Raw genomic sequence first — 25,908 nt, forward strand, 5'->3', positions numbered from 1 at the left:
GCGTTGGCGATTCCTGAGTCATTAAAATCATTTCAATCTTAAACTGTTGCATTCCATAAACCTTATTGAACGTTTTAAGACAAACAGTAAGAAACTTCATGAAGTAAATGCAATGAAACCAGTCAATACAAGTTCGTCGATGCCATGAATATTGTGTGAATAATTTCAACTGTTTGAAAAAAAGATCTGAAATTTTAAAATGGACTGAAATTGTGTGGAAATTTTTTCAGATCCTTGGATATGGGATATGTCTCAATAAGACAGAAACCATACAATATAGTTAAACCAGAAAAGGCATCTCTATATTCATTCTATTCTATTTTATTTTATTTATTTTCATTGTATTTAAGTTATCTTTATCATTCCCCTTACTGTATGTTGTATGTTGATATTCCCCTTACTGTATGTTGTATGTTGATAGTAATTCATTACATGAAGATAAATTATATGTTATTTCATAATACATATATATATAAACTATAAATAACGCATTACTTCTGTGTAATACACAATCTGATTATATACAAATTACAATAACAAAATGTATATACACAATAAAAATTGTACAAATATATATAGATTAAAACATGATCAACATGATCCAATTAATGTACAAAAGGGAGATAATTTAAAAAAAAAAAAAGACTGATATAAGCTATATGACTTGAGTAACTCCACCAGTTGGTTAACCATTAACAACAAGCAAGACTACAATCATAGAAAACATATATCTCTGAAGCTGAAAAGAAAAAAAAGCTCTCAATATGATCCAATTAATATATAAAAGGGAGATAATTTAAAAAAAAATGATATAAATTATGACTTGAGCTCTAGTTCTTAACTCCACCAGGGATGCTAAGCATTAACAACCTGCAAGCTGAATGGCTATCATTATAGAAAGCACACATCTCTGAAGCAGAAAGGAATAAAAGGCTCAAGGACAACTATTGACTGAAATAATGCCACCACTTACTCTTAGTAACCTGTCCTATATTAAAAGGAGTTACACATTCTCAAAGTAGACTGTAAGAACAACACAACAAGGTTACCTTCTATGTCAACAAGAGTTTTCAAATTGTATGTGAAAATTTAAAAAAAAAAGAAGAGGAAAATAACTGTATGTAATCAAAGTAAGTATGGTATAATCATCCATATTTATGTATTAGAACTTTTGTTTGTACTAATTGATGACATTATAATGCTGATATTATATTTAATGCCTTTGATGATCATATACAACATAACAGCAGTACAATTTTGGCAAGATAGTAACATATGAGTATGAACTCAAATATTTCCATTTTTTGAGAGGCAAAATAAGATGTGTCCTACCATAACAAACTCTGATCAGATCCTCTGTAAAGTATTACATCATATCACAGATTTATATTACACAGTATGTAATACCATACAAAACATCAAGAGCTTATTTACACTTAACACAAAAGAAAGTATTTAAATAGTCACGCAATTATGTGATCTTAAGTTGATAGTTGGTTAATAGTTATAAAAAAAATCAAGGATCTTATAAATGTACAACTAATATCCACTATATAATATCATGCTTGATGTAAATTCTATAAACACAAGTATAGAACAAATTTCAACTTGAACAGATATGTCACTAAAAGTCCTTCTGGTGATATCATATATACAGCTTGTAAAACATCTTATATTTTCTATACATTTACCAATAAAATCTGTGCAAAGATTATTTGTTAAATAGACTTTCACAATCTTAAGATTTCTTTGTGCATAGTTTCTGGAGTCGGTTTCACAAAAATACTTACGAATAAGATTGATCGTAAGTATACTGAGTTGTTCATGACTTACGATCAATCCTAGTCGTAAGTTTTTTGTGAAACCAACTCCTGATATTAAGATTTTGTCAAACCATACCGGTAATTCTTATAATGCATAGCTATTATCAACTTTTTTCACTCATTACATTTTTGAAAAAGCTGAAAATACATCTAATGAAGTGTAATAGAAATGATAATATAATGCCCTCTGCTCATTCTAAGCAACAACAACAAATTATTCTACAAGTTATACTTTTATTTCCAATTTTTAAAAAGTAAACAATACTTAATTCTAATTTCATAAAATCAAATATTTGAAATTCCATTTCTATGAAATAAATATGGAAAATATGTATTTAAAACTGAATGAATGGGATAACTTATTTAATCTTTATACATATAAGTTATTTGTTAAGAATCATTTAATATATCTGATAATTAATTTTCGATTCTATTTGATTGCCAGAGAGATTATTGAGATTTGCCTGTTAGGAAGCCATTGATCATGTGACCAGGTTTAAACCTTCCTTGTTATTTGAACTAATCTGCAATGACTTCTGAATATTCATGAATGATGCAAACTATTACTATGAATAAATATCCATAAAAAGCGGAGAAGATATTTACTCAAAAAATCAATTTAGTGTGTTATTGAAGATAACTCTAAGTTATTCATTGGAACTAAATCCCATATGGTTTTGAGCATAAAAACAAACCCAGTTTGATTGTCTTTACTGTTATATAATTATTAAAGTTAAATAAAAAAATCACTGGGATATATATTTAAATATACCTAAAAGCTATTTCAATGTATTTGTCTGAAACATAATATCATTCTTCACTGTTTTTCAGTCCCAAGAAAATTCCCTACTTCAAAATCAAAACAAAACTATAGAATGTTGATAATTTTATTGTTTATTTACCAAGATGAGATGTTATAATGCCATTTAGTATCCATTGTTTATTTTGTTTTGCACCATTCACTGTTTTGGTGCACTTCGGAAAAACTTTCCCAGAATGCTTGAAATCCTTTAAATGCAAACTACTACAAAAGGGATAAATATATCCATACATCGAATTGGATGTCTGTTACTGGCCATATTAATAATGTATTTGCCAAACTTCAACACAGACATCTTAAATGATGTGCTTAAACTTAAAATCATCGTTTATCAGGGACTTTTCATAATACCCACCAACCACATCAATATTAATTAAAGATTTAATAAAATGCTCCGCAGGGCGCAGCTTGATACGACCGCAGAGGTCGAACCCTGAACAGTTGGGGCAAGTATGGACACATCATTCAAGCTTGATACAGCTCTGAATTTGGATTGTGATTAAATATTTGACACAGCATAGGTTTCTGACACAGAATGAATGTGGTCTAAGAACTTAAAAATTTTAAATTGGACATTCACCTATTATGGTCCAATATCCAAAATCTAAATACATGGTTAGATTCAGCATATCAAAGAACCCCAAGAATTCAATTTTTGATGAAATCAAACAAAGTTTAATTTTGGACCCTTTTGACCTCAATGTGGACAAAGTTGATAACGGGGCCCAAAAATCAAAAATCTAAATACATTGTTAAATTCAGCATATCAAAGAACCCCATATATTCAATTTTTGTTGAAATCAAACAAAGTTTAATTTTGGACCCCGATTTGGACCAACTTGGAAACTGGGCCCATAATCAAAAATCTAAATACATGTTTAGATTCAGCATATCAAAGAACCCTAAGAATTCAATTTTTGTTAAAATCAAACTTAAGTTTAATTTTGGACCCTTTGGACCTTAATGTAGACCAATTTGAAAACGGAACCAAAAATTAAGAATCTAAATACACAGTTAGATTCGGCATATCAAAGAACCCCAATAATTCAATTTTTGATGAAATCAAACAAAGTTTAATTTTGGACCCTTTGGACCTCAATGTGGACCAATTTAAAAACGGGGCCCAAAATCCAAAAACTTAATACACGGTTAGATTCAGCATATTAAAGAACCCCAAGAATTCAAGAATAAAACCCCATTGAAATTGGTCAAGAAATAAGCAATTTATACGAAGTATCTTCTTTTGCAAAATACTGTGCAATTGAATATTTCTTGCTATTGCGCAATACTGCACAATTGACAATTTCTTGCTATTGCGCAATATTGTGCTATTGGATATTTCTTGCTATTGCGCAATACTGTGCAATTGAAGATTTCTTGCTATTGCGCAATACTGTGCAATTGAAGATTTCTTGCTATTGTGCAATACTGTGCAATTGAAAATTTCTTGCTATTGCACAATACTTATTATATAATAATTTACACATCCTGTTTAGTGTGTATCTCCTACCATATCATTATTATTTGCTTTTAAATATAAATCAGAAATAACCAACTTAAAATAGAAAATTTTAAAAGAAAAAAAAAAGGAAAAAAAAGAGAAAAAAAAGAAAAAAAAGGAAAAAAAAAAAAAAAATCCCCCCCCCCAAATTTTTTGAACCTCCTTATGATTCATCACCCCAAAATCAATCCCAGCATTCCCTGTGTGATATGGAACCTTGTGGTACATTTTCAGAGAGATCCATACACTTGAACACAAGTTATTGTCTGGAAACTAGAAAAATGCTTATTTTTGGCCCCTTTTTGGCCCCTTATTCCTAAACGTTTCGGGCAATTACCCCCAAACTCAATTCCAGCTTTCCCTTTGTGATATGAAACCTTGTAGTACAATTTCAGAAAGATCCATACACTTTCACACAAGTTATTGTCATGAAACTAGAAAAATGCTTGTATTTTGCCCCTTTTTTGGCCCCTAATTCCTAATATTTTGAAACAATTACCCCCAAAATCAATCCCAGCATTCCCTTTGTGATATGGAACCTTGTGGTACAATGTCAGAGAGATCCATACACTAACACACAAGTTATGTCTGGAAGTTACAAAAATGCTTATTTTTGGCCCCTTTTTGGCCCCTAATTCCTAAACTGTTGGTACCATAACCCCCAAAATCAATCCCAACCTTCCTTTTGTGGTATTGAACCTTATGGTAAAATTTCATAGAGATCCATTCACTTAAACTAAAGTTAGAGTGCGAAAACCAATGTGTCTTCAGACGACGCCAGACGACGACGCCAACGTCATACCAATATACGACCGCAAAAATTTTTGCGGTCGTATAAAAACACATGCATGAGGTAATTACATAGTATTTTTGTAAAGAAAGTAAAACTTAAGTACAAGATCTACAACACAATAAAAGAAGTTCACTTGTGATGTAAAGTGTTTATATCACATCCCTTTCTTATTTACTGACTTTAATCCATCAACCCAATTATCACATTTAACAAGTCACTAACATGGGAATGAATAGCACTAATAATACTGTGGGTCAGGTCCTGTTGTAATGTTAATAGTACTATGGGTCAGGTCCCATTGTAATGTTAAAGTCCTATGGTTTTATAAACAGCTAATCCACGCCTTCAAAGCCTTCTGTGTTCTCTATTGCTTCTAAAAGTTTCTTCCTTAAGTCATGATAATCATTGTATGGTGGCAAGTCAATGCGGTTAAAGCTACAATAAAAAAAGGATGATTTTAAATGTTTTTATAGAGATCAGGCCAGAATTCCTTAAAAAATTATCATCGTCAGTCTGTTTTGTATTGACTAGCAAGTCAAAATAACAAAAAAATCTTGCAGAAGCTTATTTTAAGATATCTAAGCAAAATCAAAGATTAAAAAAATATTCACTTGAAATTTTCAGATATTTCATACTCCTTTTTGTCCTTTTATGAGCAAAGGACTTTCACAGTACTTATATATATATTCTTGCTCTTCTTTTTTTAACCTAGTAAAATTTATAATAAATGATTCAAAACAATCTTTTATTTTCATGACAAAAGTTATGTATTTAAAGGAAGCACATTGTAAATTGATCATCAATTTGAATATTCTTGAAACCAGCTATCTTGTTTTATCAATCACTAATTAGTGTTTTTCAAATATGCCTTTTGAGAAAATAATACCTAATTCTTATTTTTGTCTTAACTTGAGATTTTTTTTTAAAACAAGATATGATACTGACTTTATACAAACTAGCAACAAGTCTCTATTTACACTAATGAGATATAAGCCTTACCATGTGTGAGCTCGAGGAAACTGGTTAGGGTTGCCCCACTTTTCAATGGTAAATAACTGAGGTCCATTACTTCCATATAGCTCTCTGAAACCATTCATTGGAACTCGTGATGTACCTGTCACAAACTGCAACAATCTGGCACGAGTTTCATTGTTCATGGAGTAAATAGCCTGCAAATGACAAATTAAACAAAAATAAAAACATCTTAAAAAGTGTTTATTTACTACAATAATGTAAAATATGTTCCCTATTGGAATTTTGAAACAAGAATAGGTCAAAGATTCACCAATATTTATCAAATTACCTTCCAGAAGTTTAGAATAACAGGATGATTAGGGTTGTATTCTCCTTTGTAACTTACCTTCCAGAAGTGTAGAATAACAGGATGATTAGGGTTGTATTCTCCTTTGTAACTTACCTTCCAGAAGTGTAGAATAACAGGATGATTAGTTGTAACTTACCTTCCAGAAGTGTAGAATAACAGGATGATTAGAGTTGTATTCTCCTTTGTAACTTACCTTCCAGAAGTGTAGAATAACAGGATGATTAGGGTTGTATTCTCCTTTATAACTTACCTTCCAGAAGTGTAGAATAACAGGATGATTAGGGTTGTACTCTCCTTTGTATGCTGTGTTGGACTTCCAATCATTGACGTCAATATCTTGTAAACCACACATCAGTAACTACAAAAAAGGATTACATGTAATTCTATTCAGTTTTAACGTTCCTATTGAAGGTAAACCCAATTTATCAATAATAGCACTTCGAATCCTTAAGCCTTAATTTATTTTCTAGCACTATATCATTGTGGCTGCTTGATCACTTTTAGTCCTGGAGGATTTCATCAGCCCAGTTATCCATGCTTCTCCCCCGACATGATTTATAATATACAATTCTTAAATTTTCTGTTGATAAACTAAGAAATTATTAAGAAACTTAGGTCCAAATTCACTCAGGCAAAGTTGACTTGAGATGATTTTGGCTATTAAATTTACGTCCATTTGGTCATATAGTTGCACAACTATTTATACATCAATGGCTTTCTAATGTTTGATCTTCAGCGTTCCTGCTGACGGTAAATCTAGAAAAGCACTTAGGACAAACCAAATTTATTAAGTGTTAATTTATCTTATAAACGTTAATTAATCAAATTGTAAGCCCCAGCCCAATTCAAAAATCTGGATCTGGAAAGAAAATCACTGGTAATCCTATCAAAACCAATGCAACATAAAACAAAGAGTTTTTGGAATGTAAAGCTTTTACTCAATAGTGATAAAATCAGGTGTTATACTTTTATAAACTTTAAAAAAAATAGTAAACAGCCTCAAAATTAGATTACAAATGTTATACATCAAATGATATGAAATACGTGTTACTATGAGACAAAGTCTGCATGATATTATTCTTTGACTTGGGTTCTCTAGGTAATGCGGGATATGTCACATCTACTGTCAACAGACTGATAATAAAAAACACAGCAGAAGTACAATAGAAAAAATAATGGTCTCCATGAAAAAAATAATAATATACCTCTAATTCATTTTCATCAAATATCTGAATCATATCTTTAGGTATAAGAGCATAGAAACCCTTTAGGAAAGCTCCCATCTGTTCACGGATTCTCGATTCAAATCTCCATAGTATAACCAAACTGTAAAATAAAGTCATAAACACTATATCTAAACTTTTGACAAAGTATTATCCAGAAAGGATAACAACATTTTCAATAAATATAGAAGTATTTTGAATTGCAAAACAATAACTTAATAAATGGATAATGTGTCCGTGGGACAGATTATGCCCCCGGTTGCAATGTACTAAAGGGACATAATTGAAGAGCGGTAAAAGTGATGCCACCCAAATTTGATCTTGATCTGTGTTTTGTGGTAATAAGTATTGTATAAGTTTCATAACATTTGGTTGAGGCGAACTTAAGTTAGAGAACAGAAAGAAAAATTCAGCAATTTCCATTTGTAAAGGGGCATAACTTGATAACGGTAAAAATGACTGCACCCAAATTCAATCTTGATCTGTGTTTTGTGGTAATAAGCATTGTGTATAAGTTTCATAACATTTGGCTGAGGCAAACTATTTCGGGATGTGCGCAGGGATTTAAAACTGCAGCGGGGGCATAACAAAACATACTCTAAATAATTATGTGTTGATTAATGCATTATCATACATTTCTAATGTCAAATGACCTTGTGCCACTAAGATATATGAATTGAATATTATACTCTTACAACAGTTTGCAAACAATTATCTTACTACGTATAGTTAGTATGTTCAATATTACTGATTTAAAAGTTATGCTAAAAGCTGAACTTTTGGTATATTAAAGGGGCACTAGCTGTCAAATTCATGTGCACCGATTTGACTCAAATTCTCATATTTGATTTATAACAATGTAAAACATTTATCCAAATTATTAAAAGTCTAAAATAAACAATTTACAGAGCATGGGCTCGATAATATGTAGCTTCGTTTCGTGTGTATTTCAGTCTAAACGCCATCTAATTAACTATCGAGTTGACCTCCGAAAACCTCCGATGGCCATATAAGGTATATAAACATAAATATAGATATAAATAGATTAAGCGAACTTGTGCAATTGGATTTTTCTAGGTCTATTTAATTTCATATTATATATTAAAAATATATATTAATCATCGTTTTTACCTGTATAAGAATGATTTTTTGTCAATCGAATCAGTCAATCAAATGATTTACCTTTGTTTCAATTTCAGTGTTGACATTCTTTTCCTTTAAATGACTGACCACGCACGATTCGTGCGTTATCCATCTCTAGCTAAGGGGTTAAATTGAAGTTCACATGAATATAGATTAAATGAGGTCGAATTATTCACTTGCAAGTGAATAATTAATCTTCAATGTTTCTTAGCTTATTTTGTCAAAATTGAACCATACTTGCTGCTAAAAGCGAATTATCATTTCACTATTTCACTTTCATTAATGATTGAACAAAAGAAATCCTATTTCAGATTTTTTATATATCTCGTATCTAGTGCCCCTTTAAGAAGCCATATATGAGGGGCCGAAGGACCTTTTTTGGACGTCGGGATTGGGCCTTTATTTTTGTGGGAATTTGGAATTTACACATATCAAACTCAGGAATTAATGATTAATTTTTTGGGATCCAGAAAGAATACTTTTTTTGGGCGGAATTCGGGATGACACCCCTCCTACCGCCCCTCATGTAAAGTAAACTTTTAATAAAATGCTCCTCTTGGGCACAGCTTGATACGACCGCAGAGGTCGGACCCTGAACAGTTGGGGCAAGTATGGACACAACATTCAAGCTTGATACAGCACTGAATTTGGATTGTAATTAAATATTTGACACAGCATAGGTTTCTCACACAGAATGAAAGTGGTCTAAGAACTTAAAAATTTTTCATTTACCAATTCAAACCATATCATTATTATTTGCTTTTATATATAAATCAGAAATAACCAATTTAAAATGGAAAATTTTAAAGAAAAAAAAGGAAAAAAAAATCCCCCCCAATTTTTTGAACCCCCTTATGATTCATCACCCCCAAACTCAATCCCAGTTTTCCCTTTGTGGTATGGAACCTTGCAGTACAATTTCAGAGAGATCCATACACTTGAACACAAGTTATTGTCTGGAAACTAGAAAAATGCTTGTTTTTTGGCCCCTTTTTGGCCCCAAATTCCTAAACGTTTAGGGCAATTACCCCCAAACTCAAACCCAGCTTTCCCTTTGTGATATGGAACCTTGCAGTACAATTTCATAAAGATCCATACACTTACACACAAGTTATTGTCCTGAAACTAGAAAAATGCTTGTTTTTTTGCCCTTTTATGGCCCCTAATTACTAAAATTTTGAGGGAATTACCCCCAAAATCAATCCCAGCCTTCCCTTTGTGGTATGGTACCTTGCAGTACAATTTCAGAGAGATCCATACATTTGAACACATGTTATTGTCTGGAAACTAGAAAAATGCTTATTTTTGGCCCCTTTTTGGCCCCTTATTCCTAAACTTTTCGGGCAATTACCCCAAAACTCAATTCCAGCTTTCCCTTTGTGATATGGAACCTTGTAGTACAATTTCATAAAGATCCATACACTTACACACAAGTTATTGTCATGAAACTATGAAAATGCTTGTTTTTTGCCCCTTTTTGGCCCCTAATTCCTAAAATTTGGAGGCAATTATCCCCAAAATCAATCCCAGCATTCCCTTTGTGATATGGAACCTTGTGATACAATGTCATTGAGATCCTTACACTTACACACAAGTTATTGTCATGAAACTAGAAAAATGCTTGTTTTTTGCCCCTTTTTGGCCCCTAATTCCTAAAATTTGGAGGCAATTACCTCCAAAATCAATCCCAGCATTCCCTTTGTGATATGGAACCTCGTGGTACAATGTCAGAGAGATCCATACACTTACACACAAGTTATGTCTGGAAGTTACAAAAATACTTATTTTTGGCCCCTTTTTGGCCCCTAATTCCTTAACTGTGGGTACCATAACCCCCAAAATCAATCCCCACCTTCCTTTTGTGGTATTGAACCATATGATAAAATTTCATTGAGATCCATTCACTTAAACTAAAGTTAGAATGCGAAAACTAATGTGTCTTCGGACGACGACTCCGGACGACGACGACGCCAACGTCATACCAATATACGACCACAAAATTTTTTTTGCGGTCGTATAAAAACCTGATAGTGGATGAAAGGTATCTATTTTTTTTGTATTTATAACTATGCTGCATTCAAACAATATTTTTAGCACTATATAATCATGTTAAAAAAAACTGTTTCATCATAAGTATCTAGAATGAAATCCTACTTACTGAATATATTCCAGTTTATTTTTATCTGATACTACAATGTTTGCTCCATCAGGCTTTAATTCTCTTTCTGTCACCTATGTATGTAAAAGTCATATTCTCATAACTTTTAATCCTATGACATCATTATATACCACAAATGTTTCTTCTCCAAATATTTTATATAAAGTCATATTTATGAAAGAACTTTGAAATTATTTTTGTTAAGATTTTGTCAATTCAAAAGCAAAACAAAAATTGTTTGGATGTTTTAAACACAATAATTGTTTTGACTATTCAAATGTTAATGAAGCATTTTATATTTCTCAGGTGGAAAATCAATACTTTAAATCATCAAAAAGAAGTAAATGTCAATTCTATAGAATTTTGACTGTTGACAAAAAAAATAATAAGAAAACAAAGAATATAAATATAAAAAAAGAAGTAATTATATATGAATTGGTGACCAAAAGTTATGTACTCTGACTTAATTTGTTATCTTCTGCAGTGCAGATCAAGACATGTAATTAATCCTGTTTACTGTTAAAGGGGACATTTTCGCACAACAGTTTTTTGGTTATTTGGCTATCTTGAAAAATGCATGAAAATATTCCCAGCTATATGGTTTGTAAAAAAGGAATACTATTGATATGAAGAACTAACTTATTGTTTATGTTGGAATTTATTCCCCATCAAAAAGTTTATACATTGAAATTGCAACTTATATATCTATTTGTACAGTATTGAAATTTAATTTTTTATTTAAGCCATTTTAAAAGACATTGATATCAAACCTACCTCTCCAAAATAGTCCTCTTCAACAGAAAATCTTAGGTCCAAATCTATAGGATCGTTGTCTTTGATCCAACATAATGAATTATAATATTCTGAATCCTACAATATAAACATGGTAAACATTTATACATAAAAGGTTAGGTCACTTTCAGAAAAAAATCTTTAGGCCACACCAATTTGATGTCTAGTTCTTCAGATAAAAGCTCCAAAAAATATGGGGCGAGTGAGCGAAATTTTGTTGTTATTTTTTTCTTGAAAATGAATTTTTTTGAGGCATGTGCTCTACAAGTGAAACGAGTCGTATAATTTCAAAAAAAATGTGTGATTTAGAAGTTGTACAATTTATGTACATGTTATAACTGGGTTACTTCATAGAAAAACAAGGAGAAACAGATGCTCTGATGCATATAATTGATTTATTGGTGCCTGTACCATACCAGACTTTCTTGTCTCACCGTGGTTTAGTTGAATTTGGTTATTTTCTTCAAGTAAGCTTTGTCTGCATGAATTTTCATTTAAATCCAAATATATATTTAGGAAGCATAGCAGATGTAGTTTTATAAGAGGAAGTACGTTAGTTAGGTAAATGACACATGCTGAATAAAATTGAAATATGTGTATGTATCCAAAAAAATGCCCCTGGAAGATATTTGATAGTTTTCATTATATGGTAATGATTGTTTATTGGCTGCTTGACATCCAGTTGGAACTATTTATCCATATTTAGGATCAAAATAAGGAGTGAGGTGAATATTTCTTGCTTTGTACTAAAACAACATCCTGAGTCAGATAGTTATGTTGCTATAAATGTAGATTCCAATGTATCAAAATATTCCCTTAAAATCCCTGTCTCTGCATTCACATGGATTATTCTGACTGAGCAAAATACTCTTTCCTTTTGCTCTTAAAAGCTGCAATGCATTTAAAACTCTTTAGCTTGACTAGAAGTGGTTGAACCAATTACACACCCCTAATTATTATGAGCATGCCAATCACAATACCACCACCTTGGTCTCGTTGAAACTCTTTAAATTCCCCCTAACAAAAGAGTTCTGCTTGCATGCCAAAAGACTAACAAGGGGATATGGGGTTTCATCAAAATCAAATACTTCTGTGATCTTTTAACTAGAGGCTCCAAAGAGCCTGTGTCGCTCACCTGATTCTACTTTGGTTTTGGAAATCATGTTAAAATAGATTAAAATCATAACAGATACCCTAATAATGAGTGAGGCCAAATTTGGTTTGATATTGGCCCTGTAATTTAATAAAAAATCCTGGTGGCCATCTTGAACAGTAAATCAGCAACAAAGTAGCAACACTTCATCAGCACCTCATAAGAAACATTTATGCCATGTTTGGTTTCATTCCATTCAGTGCACCTCTAGAAGAAGCATTTGTATGTATTTCCAATAGGGTCTTATGTTAAAGGAAGTCCCCCTGCTGGCGGCCATCGTGGATGAAGGATCAGCTTCAAAGTAACAACACTTAGTCAGCACCTCATAAGGAACATTCATGCCATGTTCGGTTTCAATCCATTCAGTGGTTCTCTAAAAGAAGACATTTGTATGTATTTCCCATAGGGTCCTATGTTAAACTAAGTCCCCTGCTGGCGGCCATCTTGGATGATGGATCGGCTTCAAAGTAACAACACTTGGTCAGCACCTCATAAGGAACATTCATGCCATGTTTGGTTTCATTCCATTCAGTGGTTCTCTAGAAGAAGTTTAAAATGTAAAAAGTTAACGATGACGACGACGGACGACAATGACGGACAACAACAGAAGACGGACGCCAAGTGATGAGAAAAGCTCACTTGGCCCTTCAGGCAAGGTGAGCTAAAACGTTCATGGGAATAAACAATTAATTTCATCGAAGATAGATAGGTCTATGCCTGTTGAAACAAGGATCGGGGATGACGATGGTTCTAACAAATATTGATGTGATTGGGGTCATCCAACGAAAGATTTTGATTTTGTCTCCTGGAACAGATCTTCAAAGGTAAAACTAGAAGCATTTCAGATAACTGTGTGTTCAATAATTACTTGTCCACGGCAATGAGCTGACACAACTGCATGTTTGCATCCCGATTTTTGACGTTTTATTTACAAATCTACTTATCATATGTGCGTTTGAAACGATCGGAGCAATATATGCAACAGAAAAGCTTCTATGTATCCAAAAAAAAAATTTCAAGGAGAAACTAATTTTGGAGTGGCATGCACACCAAATATTTGCGGAAGCGGTATTTTTTTTTTTTATTGAAAAGTCAATTTCTCCAAAAAAGGAGCGAGAAAATCCATAGAACTAGAAATCGAATTGGTGTGGCCTTATTATAGGTTTTGAAACTTGGAAGGTGCAAGGTTTCCCGAGCCTTTCGACAGCTTTGTGCAAAATACATTAAAGTTGACGTTTTCAGAAATTGGTCTAATATTGCTTTCTCCTGCAGTAATAAAATGCTACAATAAAAATCATTGAAGTGTTAATGGTATATGTATTACTTTACTGGGCCTATTCCAAAGAATTTGCCCTTTCACAGTACCAATTTGCCAAAATATTTTTCTAAGCTGCAGTTCAAACTGATCCACTTGTGAAATGGTTTAGCTTGATGCTATTGAAAGGTTGTTAGTTTCCAGACTTAAGATAATTTCCATAAAAATCATACTCAATCTTAACTGCTTTAATGATATATAAAGAAACATCCTATTTAACAATTGATGTTACAATGTGTAAAACATAATAGTGACACCTACCACAGATTCCATATCTGGTAATAACATGGTTTTTCCTAACATCATCTTGTAAAAAGGACGAATAAAAAATCCTGAAAGAAAAAGACATAATATAATTTAAAAGATGACAATAACTGCCATGTACGTCAGTTCTCAGATTTGAAGAAAAGTTCCATACATGTATTATCTCTTAAAAAAATGTCATTCTTAATGTAAAATTGATTAATTATCTTCAAAAAAAAACAAATAACAAACACTCTGAGACTGAAATACCAATTCTTACATAGATTGTTAAGTCATTTTAAACTAATCATTACTTTACCAGTTCATCAGTAAATACCATCTAATTTTTGAACTTTTGTCATTTCATCATCAGACTTCTAGCACGACCATTCTAATGCCAGACACCTTAGATATTAATTAAGTTCATACCACACTGAAAGTTATCTGTGTTTAATCTGTTACAATTACAGTGGTATGAGACAAAGTTCACCTTCCATTGTAATATAGATGTTGTCTGACAAAGGGAGACAACTTCCTGTATCAGATATCAACAATTATTTAGTTAGAACTTACCATCTAATAATTTGCCATGATAAACTGCCATGCCTGCTACTTTTCCAATGAATTCAAAATATCTTAAATGTTCCTCATTAAATAATCCAGATAATGGATTAATCTGTAAGGTGTAATTATCTCTGAAAAAATAAATAATTCTTTTATAATGAGATGCTCGACTTTAAAAACACGACAGAAGCTGCAGACTATTCATCAATGAAATAGCAACCTTTTACACAAACAATCAAAGAAATCTAGCGGTCAACATATATGGTCTAAAACAATAGCAACTATCTATACAATTTGTCAAGCTCTAAAATGTTTGGATAACAGGGATTATTACATCTAAAATGTTTGGATAACAGGGATTATCACATCTAAAAAGTTTGGATAACAGGGATTATCACATCAAGATCTGCCACAACACTAAATCCTAAAGTGACAAAAAATATAAAGAAATAACATATGAAAATCTGTTAGTTTCAAGTAAGGGCTATTCCACTAAAATATATGTGGGAGGGTAGGAACGGAAGTTTAATTATTGAATGTGGGTCATGGGTCTTTTTTCAGTATGCATCTATTACCATTATGCAAAATTATCTAAATAAACTGTTACCACAGAGATATGTCTCGCCTATTTGTTATTTTGTTATTTTGATAATGCAAATGTTGAAATTAAAATAGCAATACTTTAACATGTAAGTTATTCAAATATTCAAAGTCAATGAACCATGACTGAAGGTACAGGGCTAAACAATCTCCATGGAAATGAGATGTGCCAATGCTAATACAACTGCAAACCAAATACCATTGACTTTTCATAAGTCGTTCCCTTTAAACAAACCTAAACACAAACATTAACTTGTAAACTATGTAAAAGTTTCAAAGTCAATGAACCATAATTAGGGGGCGGGGTTATATAATCTCCATGGAAATGAAACTTGCAAATACCAATACATTTGCATACCGAATATCATTGACTTCACATTATTGGTTCATCTTAAACTGACCTAATCACAAACTAATACATGTAAACTAAGCAAAAGTTACAAAGTCAATAGACCATGAATGAGGGGGCGGGGCCAAATAATCTCCATGGAAATGAGATATGCTAATGCTTATACAACTGCATACCAAATATCATTGACCTACCACTAGTGGTTCCCCATAAACTGACCTAATCACAAACTAATACATGTAAACTATGAAAAGTTTCAAAGTCAATAGACCTTGACTGAGGGGGTGGGGCCAAATAATCTCCATGGTAATGAGATGTGCCAATGCTAATACAACTGCATACCAAATATCATTGACCTACCACTAGTGGTTCACCATGAACTAGACCTAATCACAAACTAATACATTGTGGCTGCGCCGCCGGAAACAGCATACCTATGTCTCGCTTTTTGACCCTGTCAAGGCGAGACAAAAATGATTCTTGGTTGTAGCAATATTTTGAAAGTCCCTTCCTACCCTTCCACATACATTTTAATGGAATAGCAAAATAAGGGAATAAATTTTGACAGACAGAGTAAACATGGCATACAAACCCAATTCTGTGATATGAACATAATATTGGTATAATGTGTATACTTACGTAGCAGAGTTTTCAAACAGTCCATAAAAAGGATTAAACATTTCTTTAGACAATAAATAAAACCATTCTCTAGCTACACCTCCATAATCTAATCCTACTTCACCTTCAAATTCTATCCACAACCTGAAACAAAGTATAGCCAAATGTATTCTTACAAGTACTGTAAATTCACAAACTATTGCGTGCATTTATCATTGCGAATTTTGTAGAATGAACTAAAATGCGAGATTAATTATTGCAATTTCAGGAAAATCTGCATACAGTTATATGTATCAGATATAAGAATGCAAGTTCTTATTATTGTGATACAAGTTCAGTCACATTATTCCCATTAATAAAAACCTCGCAATAATTTCTCAATTTACAGTACATTTACGTAAACAGAAAAATAAATCTGATAATCATTTTGTTCTACAGTAGGTATCATTTAACCTTTTGCCATGTAAAAGAGTAGACATTTTACTATTTGTGTGGCACAACAGTCTAATTATCTTTTACTCTCAAATCATTAAAATACCAACCCCTGCATGGTCTCTAGGTGATGTGCTTACCACAAGTGCAGGAGTTCAGGGTTCCTAATGATTGATAATCAACCATGTGCTATTTAGGAGTCAGAGCAAAGACTGGTTGGCACAACCCAAAACAGAGGTGAATTGTCTTATATCAGAATGTTACCTTATGAGCTAGTATATTAAAAATCCAAATCAACATGTTGATATAGTACATAACAGGGTAAATTCATACATCCTTAACTTGTTTTCCTGAATATACATGAAATATTTGCAACTGGATGTTAAGAAACCATATTGATGTTTAGATGTTTAATCATATATCACTTAAACATCTTTAATTTTCACTTATGATTTTTTAATTACAAAGACAAGATGATTAAGTACATATTTCTCATTTTTCTTATTAAACAAATTATGTTCAAAGCAAGCTCTGCTGACCTGAAAGTAAAACCCCTATTTATGTCAATACAACTTTATGCTGAAGTTGTTTTAGTCTCTTTTGTGTCTGATATATAAATGAAACTCTAAACTACTTACCTGGCCTTTAAGAAATCTATTCTTTTAATGCTTGAAATTACTCTATAGGAATCTTCAAAAATTCTTTCTCTTGTAACTTTTATATCAACCTTATTTGGTATATTTTGCTGAAATATAAATAATATTTAAAGCACAGATCCATTGTTCTAAAGAGCTCATATTTAGAAATAATGTGGCATGACATTGCAAAATAAATGATTCTTGGTTACCTAGACCAAATTTTTTTTGGGGAGAGGAGGGGGGGTGGTGTTTGTAATTGGTCTATGAATTGTCAACCTTATACATTCTTTATATCTGAATGGAATCATATTAATCGGATTTTAATATTACCTAATATAGTTAGACTAATAACTAAAGTACTTACTGGTCTCCTAAGCTATTAACTGAATTACTTACTGGTTTCCTTAGACTACTAACTGGAGTACTTACTTATCTGAGTACTTATTGATCTTGTTAAACAATTAACTATATTACTTACTGGTTTCCTTAGATTATTATTTTGTTCGACTATTAACTAAATTACTTACTGGTTTCCTAAGCTTTGACCTGAAGTAATCATGTTTTCTTTTATAGTCTCTAGAATATGGAACAGCCTATAAAAAAAAGCCAATAAAAATAAATGAGTCTTTTTTAGAACAACACAATGTAAAATAACATACTGTTTTTGTTGGTAAACTTTTCAATACTAGTATAAATAATTATAATAATACAAACACTACTGATCTTTGTCAATATTAAAATCATTTCTATTTAAATTGTGATGCGTCATCATTTTCTAATTTCAATTTATCAGGGTGCTGCTTCAAGGACCACAACTTAACAGCACCATTTTCAAATTTTAATAATAGTCCAATTGCTCCAATACTTGGTAAAATATCAATAAAATCTGATGAATAAACTGTTGACACAGAGATATGTCTCACCTGTCGGCAGAAAATTCAGAAAAAGACAATCTGAAGTACAGCAACATTGCTAAATAAATGAAAGTTGCTGGACCATGACCCAGGAGACAGGGCCTCAGAATAGTTGTCAAACAGATAGTGTAGTGATAGTATTGCAACTTTATAGAAAATATCATTGATCTATCACAAGTATTTCCTATCAAACTAACTTAATCAGAAAACTAAACATTTAAAATTGCTTGTTAATTGAAAGTCACTGGACCATAACATAGGGGACAGGGCCTCAAAATAGTCATCAAATTGATATGTACTGATAGAAGTAAGTTTTTATTGAAAATATCATTGATCTTTCACAAGTAGTTCCTATCACATGGCCTTCAGCAGAAAACTTAACTTTGAAAATTTCTAATTAATTCAGTCCTAGGGGCCAGGGCCTTGAAATAATAATCAAAATGATATGTACTGAAAGTAATGTAACTTTATCGAAAAGATCATTGTTTTATCACTGATAGTTCCTATCAAACTGACCTAAGCAGAAAACTTGACATTAAAAATTGCTAATTAATTCAGTCACTGGACCATGACCTAGGGGGCAGGGCCTCAAAATTGTTGAAGCCATCTTTGTCGTAGCCGCCGGCAAAGCAACACCTACGTCCTGCCTTCCATGACTTTTCATCGCAGGAAAGACAAAATTAACATCTTATTTTACTTTCAAACTTGAAGGAGAAATGAAGGTAACTAATGATATGCACTATTCTATTAATAAATAATCAGCATGGCCCAGTGTCTAATATTAGTCTCTTTATTCAGAATTAGCATGGCCCAGTGTTTAATATTAGTTATACTCTTTATTCAGAATCAGTATGTCACCAGTGTTTAATGTTAGTCTCTTTATTCAGAATCTGTATGTCACCAGTGTTTAATATTAGTTATACTTTTTATTCAGAATCAGTATGTCACCAGTGTTTAATGTTAGTTATATTCTATATTCAGAATCAGTATGTCACCAGTGTCTAATGTTAGTTATATTCTTTATTCAGAATCAGTATGTCACCAGTGTTTAATGTTAGTCTCTTTATTCAGAATCAGTATGTCACCAGTGTTTAATGTTTGTCTCTTTATTCAGAATCAGTATGTCACCAGTTTTTAATGTTAGTTATACTCTTTATTCAGAATCAGTATGTCACCAGTGTTTAATATTAGTTATACTCTTTATTCAGAATCAGTATGTCACCAGTGTCTAATGTTAGTTATATTCTATATTCAGAATCAGTATGTCACCAGTGTTTAAAGTTAGTTATACTCTTTATTCAGAATCAGTATGTCACCAGTGTTTAATATAAGAGATACTTACAGGACCACCTAATTTTTTTAATCTTGGATCTTCCCATTGTGTTGTTTTATTGTCTGTAAAAATACAAAATCCATTTCATTTCACAAATTCACTTAAAGTACACAATAAAATGATTAATTAACAAAACATTTATAAGTGACATCTAGTATAGGTTTTTGAGGAACAATCCAGCATATTTTAAATTAAATACAGAGTATAGTTAACCTTTTTGGTTTTATTTTGTGGACTTTAATATATGTTTTTAAATCAGTCCACTTTCTTCTTTGTGCAGTTTAATATGACTGCCTACTTACTAGTGAAATAACAATCAGTTTTGTCAGTAAGTTTTGTTGGCAAGCTCTTACTAGTGAAATAACAATAAGTTTTGTCAGTAAGTTTTATTGGCAGGTTCTTACTAGTGAAATAACAATGAGTTTTGTTAGTAAGTTTTGTTGGCAGGCTCTTACTAGTGAAAAAACAATGAGTTTTGTCAGTAAGTTTTATTGGCAGGCTCTTACTAGTGAAGTAACAATCAGTTTTGTCAGTAAGTTTTGTTGGCAGGCTCAGTTTTGTCAGTAAGTTTTATTGGCAGACTCTTACTAGTGAAGTAACAATCAGTTTTGTCAGTAAGTTTAATTGGCAGGCTGTGGTTAACCTTGAACCTTCTCGGCTCTTAATTTAAGAAATGGACAGAAAACAAATCTCTTTGGAAAATTTAATTGTGTGGCCTTTACAGCTCAGTATTCCAATAAGTCAAGTATTTTTAGTGTTCAGTTTAAATGGTAAAATTTTACTTTAATCGTTCAACAGTTTCACACAAATTCATTTCGAGTGTTCATTATGACTATTTACAAAGCAAGTTGAATATGTAAGCTTCTGGTGAACTTCATATAAATGTTTATCTTGTAATTCTACACTCTGTCAAACCCTGTACCTGGACATAAAACACTTTAAACAGACCAATAATACTTACTGTGGTTAATATAAAACACTCTACCATCTGCATGGGTTCTCTCTTCCCAACTAGGCTGCAACATAAAACCATAACTGATTAATGACAAATAACACAAGAACAATAGATATGTGAAAAGAAAAAACATGACTTTTTACACATGAATAATATATCATGACCTATTACACATGAATATTATTCATATGTAATTATTCATGATATTTATTAATTCATCATACACTTAGCATTAATATGATAGATTAAGAATATGTGTAACCAGTGGAAGTAAACTAGGCATACGATTCAAACCCAGGCTGATAACTCAGGGGCCATTCGTGCAAATAACCTGTTACAGTGCCTCTCGCGCAAGTTACTTCCGATATTTCCGGTGTCTTCTGTTTACAAATAATATCTGACACACAAAGACATGATAGAGGGTGATCGATTTATTACTGTTGCTGTGCTTATTGAACAGACAAATTGCATTGACCATATATTCATATATAATAAACAGTCACTGACCGTATATCTCCTTGTTTATAACATTGACAATGCGTTTCCGTAGAGTTTTATTTATAACGTCAATAAAGAATACAAGTTCGTGGAATTTTTACATCGTCCACTTCAAACTAACAATGATGGTTATTACCCAAAATATGGGTCTGATATGGGGGTCTTGTGATAATACCTGCGGCGATATGGAACAGGCCATGTATTAATCTCTAAGATAATATATATCATGACATATTACACATGAATAATATAGCATGACATGTAACACAAAGAACAATATATCATAACATATTACACAAAGCACAATATATCATGACATATTACATAAAGCACAATATATTATGACATATTACACAAAGCACAATATATCATGACATATTACACAAAGCACAATATATCATGACATATTACACAAAGAACAATATATCATAACATATTACACAAAGAACAATATATCATGACATATTACACAAAGAACAATATATCATGACATATTACACAAAGAACAATATATCATGACATATTACACAAAGAACATTATATCATAACATATTATACAAAGAACAATAAATCACGATATATTACACAAAGAACAATATATTTGATATTTGAGAGATGTAAACAAACAAGATTCTGAATAAGGCAAGAGCCGTGTTAAACTAGTCACATCTAATTTGCAGGTAAAGGTCCTAAACTTTGTAACAACTACAACACATTAAACTTACAGGTAAAGGACCTAAATTTTGTAAAAGATCTTCATTAGATGATGGTCTTTGCATTACACCAGGAGAGTCACTGACAGAATGGAGCCGCATACTTCCTGATCTGTTGATTCTTCGGGGATCCTCCTGAAATTGTATCAATGACAATCAAATTCTTTTCATATTCTTTAAAATAACTAATAAATCTATTAATAAAGAGAATATTACTTCTTTACACCTTATTACACTATTATAAATAAAAGAATCCTAAAAACTATTTGTTTATAAAAATTTTATTTTTAGACAACTTTTACTTTGAGTATTATCAAGCGTCATTTTGTCAAATGATTTTGGTCATTTTTGAGGACTTCAAAGTTTGTTCATTTCTTCTAACTGACAAATTCATACTAATAGTCATGGCATAAATGGAACTTTAATCAACAGTTGCACAGCAAAACAACATGACAATTTGTGGAAAGCAGGTGCTTATTATAGAAAAGAAGACTGTTTCCAGATCCTTGAGTATTACATATTGCTACCTCTATTAACCTACCCAAGAAGTTGTTTTATTGTTATGGTCAATGTAGAAGACTTTGCCATTGGGTGCTGTCCCCATTCCCCATCCAGGTGGAAGTGGCTCTTCATCTGTATTGGCTGGAGAACTGTCTCTACTATTACTTGCAGTTCTATGACTATGGCGCTGTAAAATAAATACAATTTTTATCTGAATATCCATTTGTATATGAAAAATCAAAATAAGAACTCCAAGAGAAAGTTTCACACAAAAAATTAGGATTAAAAAAATGAATATAAGTTAGAACGCAGTAAATTTATAACGTGTTGTGTTAATTTTTTTGTTAACTTCGTGGAAGATATGACTTCTTCCTACTAATGGGAACATGATTAAATTCTTGCTATTCTTTCCTTTATCTCATTAATCAGTTGGATCTGTTTTGAATCACTCATTCTGTAAGTAAAATTTATCTTTCATGATAGCTAGTTCCTAATATGCATTATGAACAGTTGTGACTGTATAGTCAGATATCTCAAGACAAATTATACATGTCATTCTTTGAGTTTGATATCTCATGACAAATTATACATGTCATTTATGGAGTTTGATATCTCAGAACAAATCATACATGTCATTCTTTGAGTTTGATATCTCAAGACAAATCATACATGTCATTTTTGGAGTTTGATATCTCAAGACAAATCATACATGTCATTCTTTGAGTTTGATATTTCAAGACAAATCATACATGTCATTCTTTGAGTTTGATATCTCAAGACAAATCATACATGTCATTCTTTGAGTTTGATATCTCCAGACAAATCATACATGTCATTTTTGGAGTTTGATATCTCAAGACAAATCATACATGTCATTCTTTGAGTTTGATATCTCAAGACAAATCATACATGTCATTCTTTGAGTTTGATATCTCTAGACAAATCATACATGTCATTCCTTGAGTTTGATATCTCCAGACAAAACATACATGTCATTCTTTGAGTTTGAAATCTCAAGAAAAATCATACATGTCATTCTTTGAGTTTGATATCTCAGGACAAATTATACATGTCATTCTTTGAGTTTGATATCTCAAGACAAATTTTGAGTTTGATATCTCAAAGACAAATTTTGAGTTTGATATCTCAAGACAAATTTTGAGTTTGATATCTCAAGACAAATTTTCAGTTTGATATCTAAAGACAAATTTTCAGTTTGATATCTCAAGACAAATTATACATGTCATTCTTTGAGTTTGATAAAGCATTTATATCAAATATAAGGGCGGTGAATAAATTATGTCCAGTCTGAAAGTTGTACACTTTGGTGACCAGTTCATTTTTTGCCTTTGAAATATTATTTTATTTCAATACCGCTCCTTACAAAATCTTAAATCAGCTTAAATATAGTACATTTACATTAAAGATGACACAAAAACCATTTGCATATTTCCAAGTATCTAATAATAAAAAAATGCGGATAGTGTCCACATGTGGACACAGATGATGCCCCCGCTTGCATATCACATAGTTATAAAGGGACATAACTGAAGAACGGTAAAAGTGACGCTACCCAAATTTGAACTTGATCTGAGTTTTTTGGTAATAAGCATTGTGTGTAAGTCTCATAACATTTGGTTGAGGCTAACTTAAGTAGAGAACAGAAACTAATAAAATGCTTCGCTGGGCGCAGCTTGATACGACCGCAGAGGTCGAACCCTGAACAGTTGGGGCAAGTATGGACACAACATTCAAGCTTGATACAGCTCTGAATTTGGATTGTGATTAAATATTTGACACAGAATAGGTTTCTGACACAGAAAGAATGTGGTCTAAGAACTTGAATTTTTTTAATTTACCTATTATGGTCCAATGTCCAAAATCAAAATACATGGTTAGAATCAGCATATCAAAGAACCCCATACATTCAATTTTTGTTGAAATCAAACAAAGTTTAATTTTGGACCCCAACTTGGACCAACTTGAAAACTGGTCCCATAATCAAAAATCTAAACACATGTTTAGATTCAGCATATCAAAGTACCCGAAGAATTCAATTTTTGTTAAAATCAAACTAAGTTTAATTTTGGACCCTTTGGACCTTAATGTAGACAAATTTAAAAAACGGGACCCTAAATTAAAAATCTAAAAACACAGTTAGATTTGGCATATCAAAGAACCCCAATAATTCAATTTTTGATGAAATCAAACAAAGTTTAATTTTGGACCCTTTTGACCTCAATATGAACCAATTTGATAGCGGGCCCACAAATAAAAAATCTAAATACATGGTAAGATTCAGCATATCAAAGAACCCCATATATTCATTTTTTGTTGAAATCAAACAAAAGTTTAATTTTGGACCCCAATTTGGACCATCTTGAAAACTGGGCCAAAAATCTAAAATCTCAATACATGTTTAGATTCAGCATATCAAAGAACCCCATATATTCAATTTTTGTTGAAATCAAACAAAGTTTAATTTTGGACCCCAACTTGGACCAACTTGAAAACTGGTCCCATAATAAAAAATCTAAACACATGTTTAGATTCAGCATATCAAAGAACCCCAAAATTTCAATTTTTGTTAAAATCAAACTAAGTTTAATTTTGGACCCTTTGGACCTTAATGTAGACCAATTTAAAAAACAGGACCCAAAATTAAAAATCTAAATACACGGTTAGATTTGGCATATCAAAGAACCCCAATAATTCAATTTTTGATGAAATCAAACAAAGTTTAATTTTGGACCCTTTTGACCTCAATATGAACCAATTTGATAGCGGGCCCACAAATAAAAAATCTAAATACATGGTAAGATTCAGCATATCAAAGAACCCCATATATTCAATTTTTGTTGAAATCAAACAAAGTTTAATTTTGGACCCCAATTTGGACCAACTTGAAAACTGGGCCAAAAATCTAAAATCTAAATACATGTTTAGATTCAGCATATCAAAGAACCCCATATATTCAATTTTTGTTGAAATCAAACAAAGTTTAATTTTGGACCCCAACTTGGACCAACTTGAAAACTGGGCCCATAATCAAAAATCTAAACACATGTTTAGATTCAGCATATCAAAGAACCCTAAGAATTCAATTTTTGTTAAAATCAAACTAAGTTTAATTTTGGACCCTTTGGACCTTAATGTAGACAAATTTAAAAAAGGGACCCAAAATTAAAAATCTAAATACACGGTTAGATTCGGCATATCAAAGAACCCCAATAATTCAATTTTTGATGAAATCAAACAAAGTTTAATTTTGGACCCTTTGGACCTCAATGTGGACCAATTTAAAAACGGGGCCCAAAATCTAAAAAATTAATACACGGTTAGATTCAGCATATTAAAGAACCCCAAGAATTCAAGAATAAAACCACATTGAAATTGATCAAGAAATAAGCAATTTATACGAAGTATCTTCTTTTGCACAATACTGTGCAATTGAATATTTCTTGCTATTGCGCAATACTGTACAATTGACAATTTCTTGCTATTG

At 31.8% G+C, this 25,908-nt stretch overlaps 1 protein-coding gene across 3 annotated transcripts in view; it reads right to left on the minus strand.

Moving 5' to 3' along the window:
- LOC127732952 (E3 ubiquitin-protein ligase NEDD4-like) overlaps positions 1-25,908 on the minus strand; it is a 100,395-nt gene that overhangs the window by 47,744 nt on the left and 26,743 nt on the right. For 2 of the 3 annotated variants that reach the window (XM_052242178.1, XM_052242177.1), the window contains 15 exons: positions 22,444-22,590; positions 21,915-22,037; positions 20,698-20,752; positions 19,746-19,798; positions 18,017-18,082; positions 17,490-17,596; positions 16,441-16,563; positions 14,862-14,983; positions 14,307-14,377; positions 11,560-11,655; positions 10,786-10,859; positions 7,467-7,587; positions 6,512-6,619; positions 5,937-6,106; positions 4,287-5,372 (listed from right to left, as the gene is read on the minus strand). In XM_052242178.1, the coding sequence (XP_052098138.1) occupies positions 5,270-5,372; positions 5,937-6,106; positions 6,512-6,619; positions 7,467-7,587; positions 10,786-10,859; positions 11,560-11,655; positions 14,307-14,377; positions 14,862-14,983; positions 16,441-16,563; positions 17,490-17,596; positions 18,017-18,082; positions 19,746-19,798; positions 20,698-20,752; positions 21,915-22,037; positions 22,444-22,590 (1,539 nt within the window). In that variant the 3' untranslated portion in view covers positions 4,287-5,269. Of the gene's footprint in view, positions 1-4,286; positions 5,373-5,936; positions 6,107-6,511; positions 6,620-7,466; positions 7,588-10,785; positions 10,860-11,559; positions 11,656-14,306; positions 14,378-14,861; positions 14,984-16,440; positions 16,564-17,489; positions 17,597-18,016; positions 18,083-19,745; positions 19,799-20,697; positions 20,753-21,914; positions 22,038-22,443; positions 22,591-25,908 lie in introns of those variants that run through there. The other variant, XR_007996525.1, reaches the window with a different exon arrangement.

The sequence above is a fragment of the Mytilus californianus genome, unplaced genomic scaffold, assembly GCF_021869535.1.
Source record: "Mytilus californianus isolate M0D057914Y unplaced genomic scaffold, xbMytCali1.0.p SCAF_3, whole genome shotgun sequence".
Classification (NCBI taxonomy): domain Eukaryota; kingdom Metazoa; phylum Mollusca; class Bivalvia; order Mytilida; family Mytilidae; genus Mytilus; species Mytilus californianus.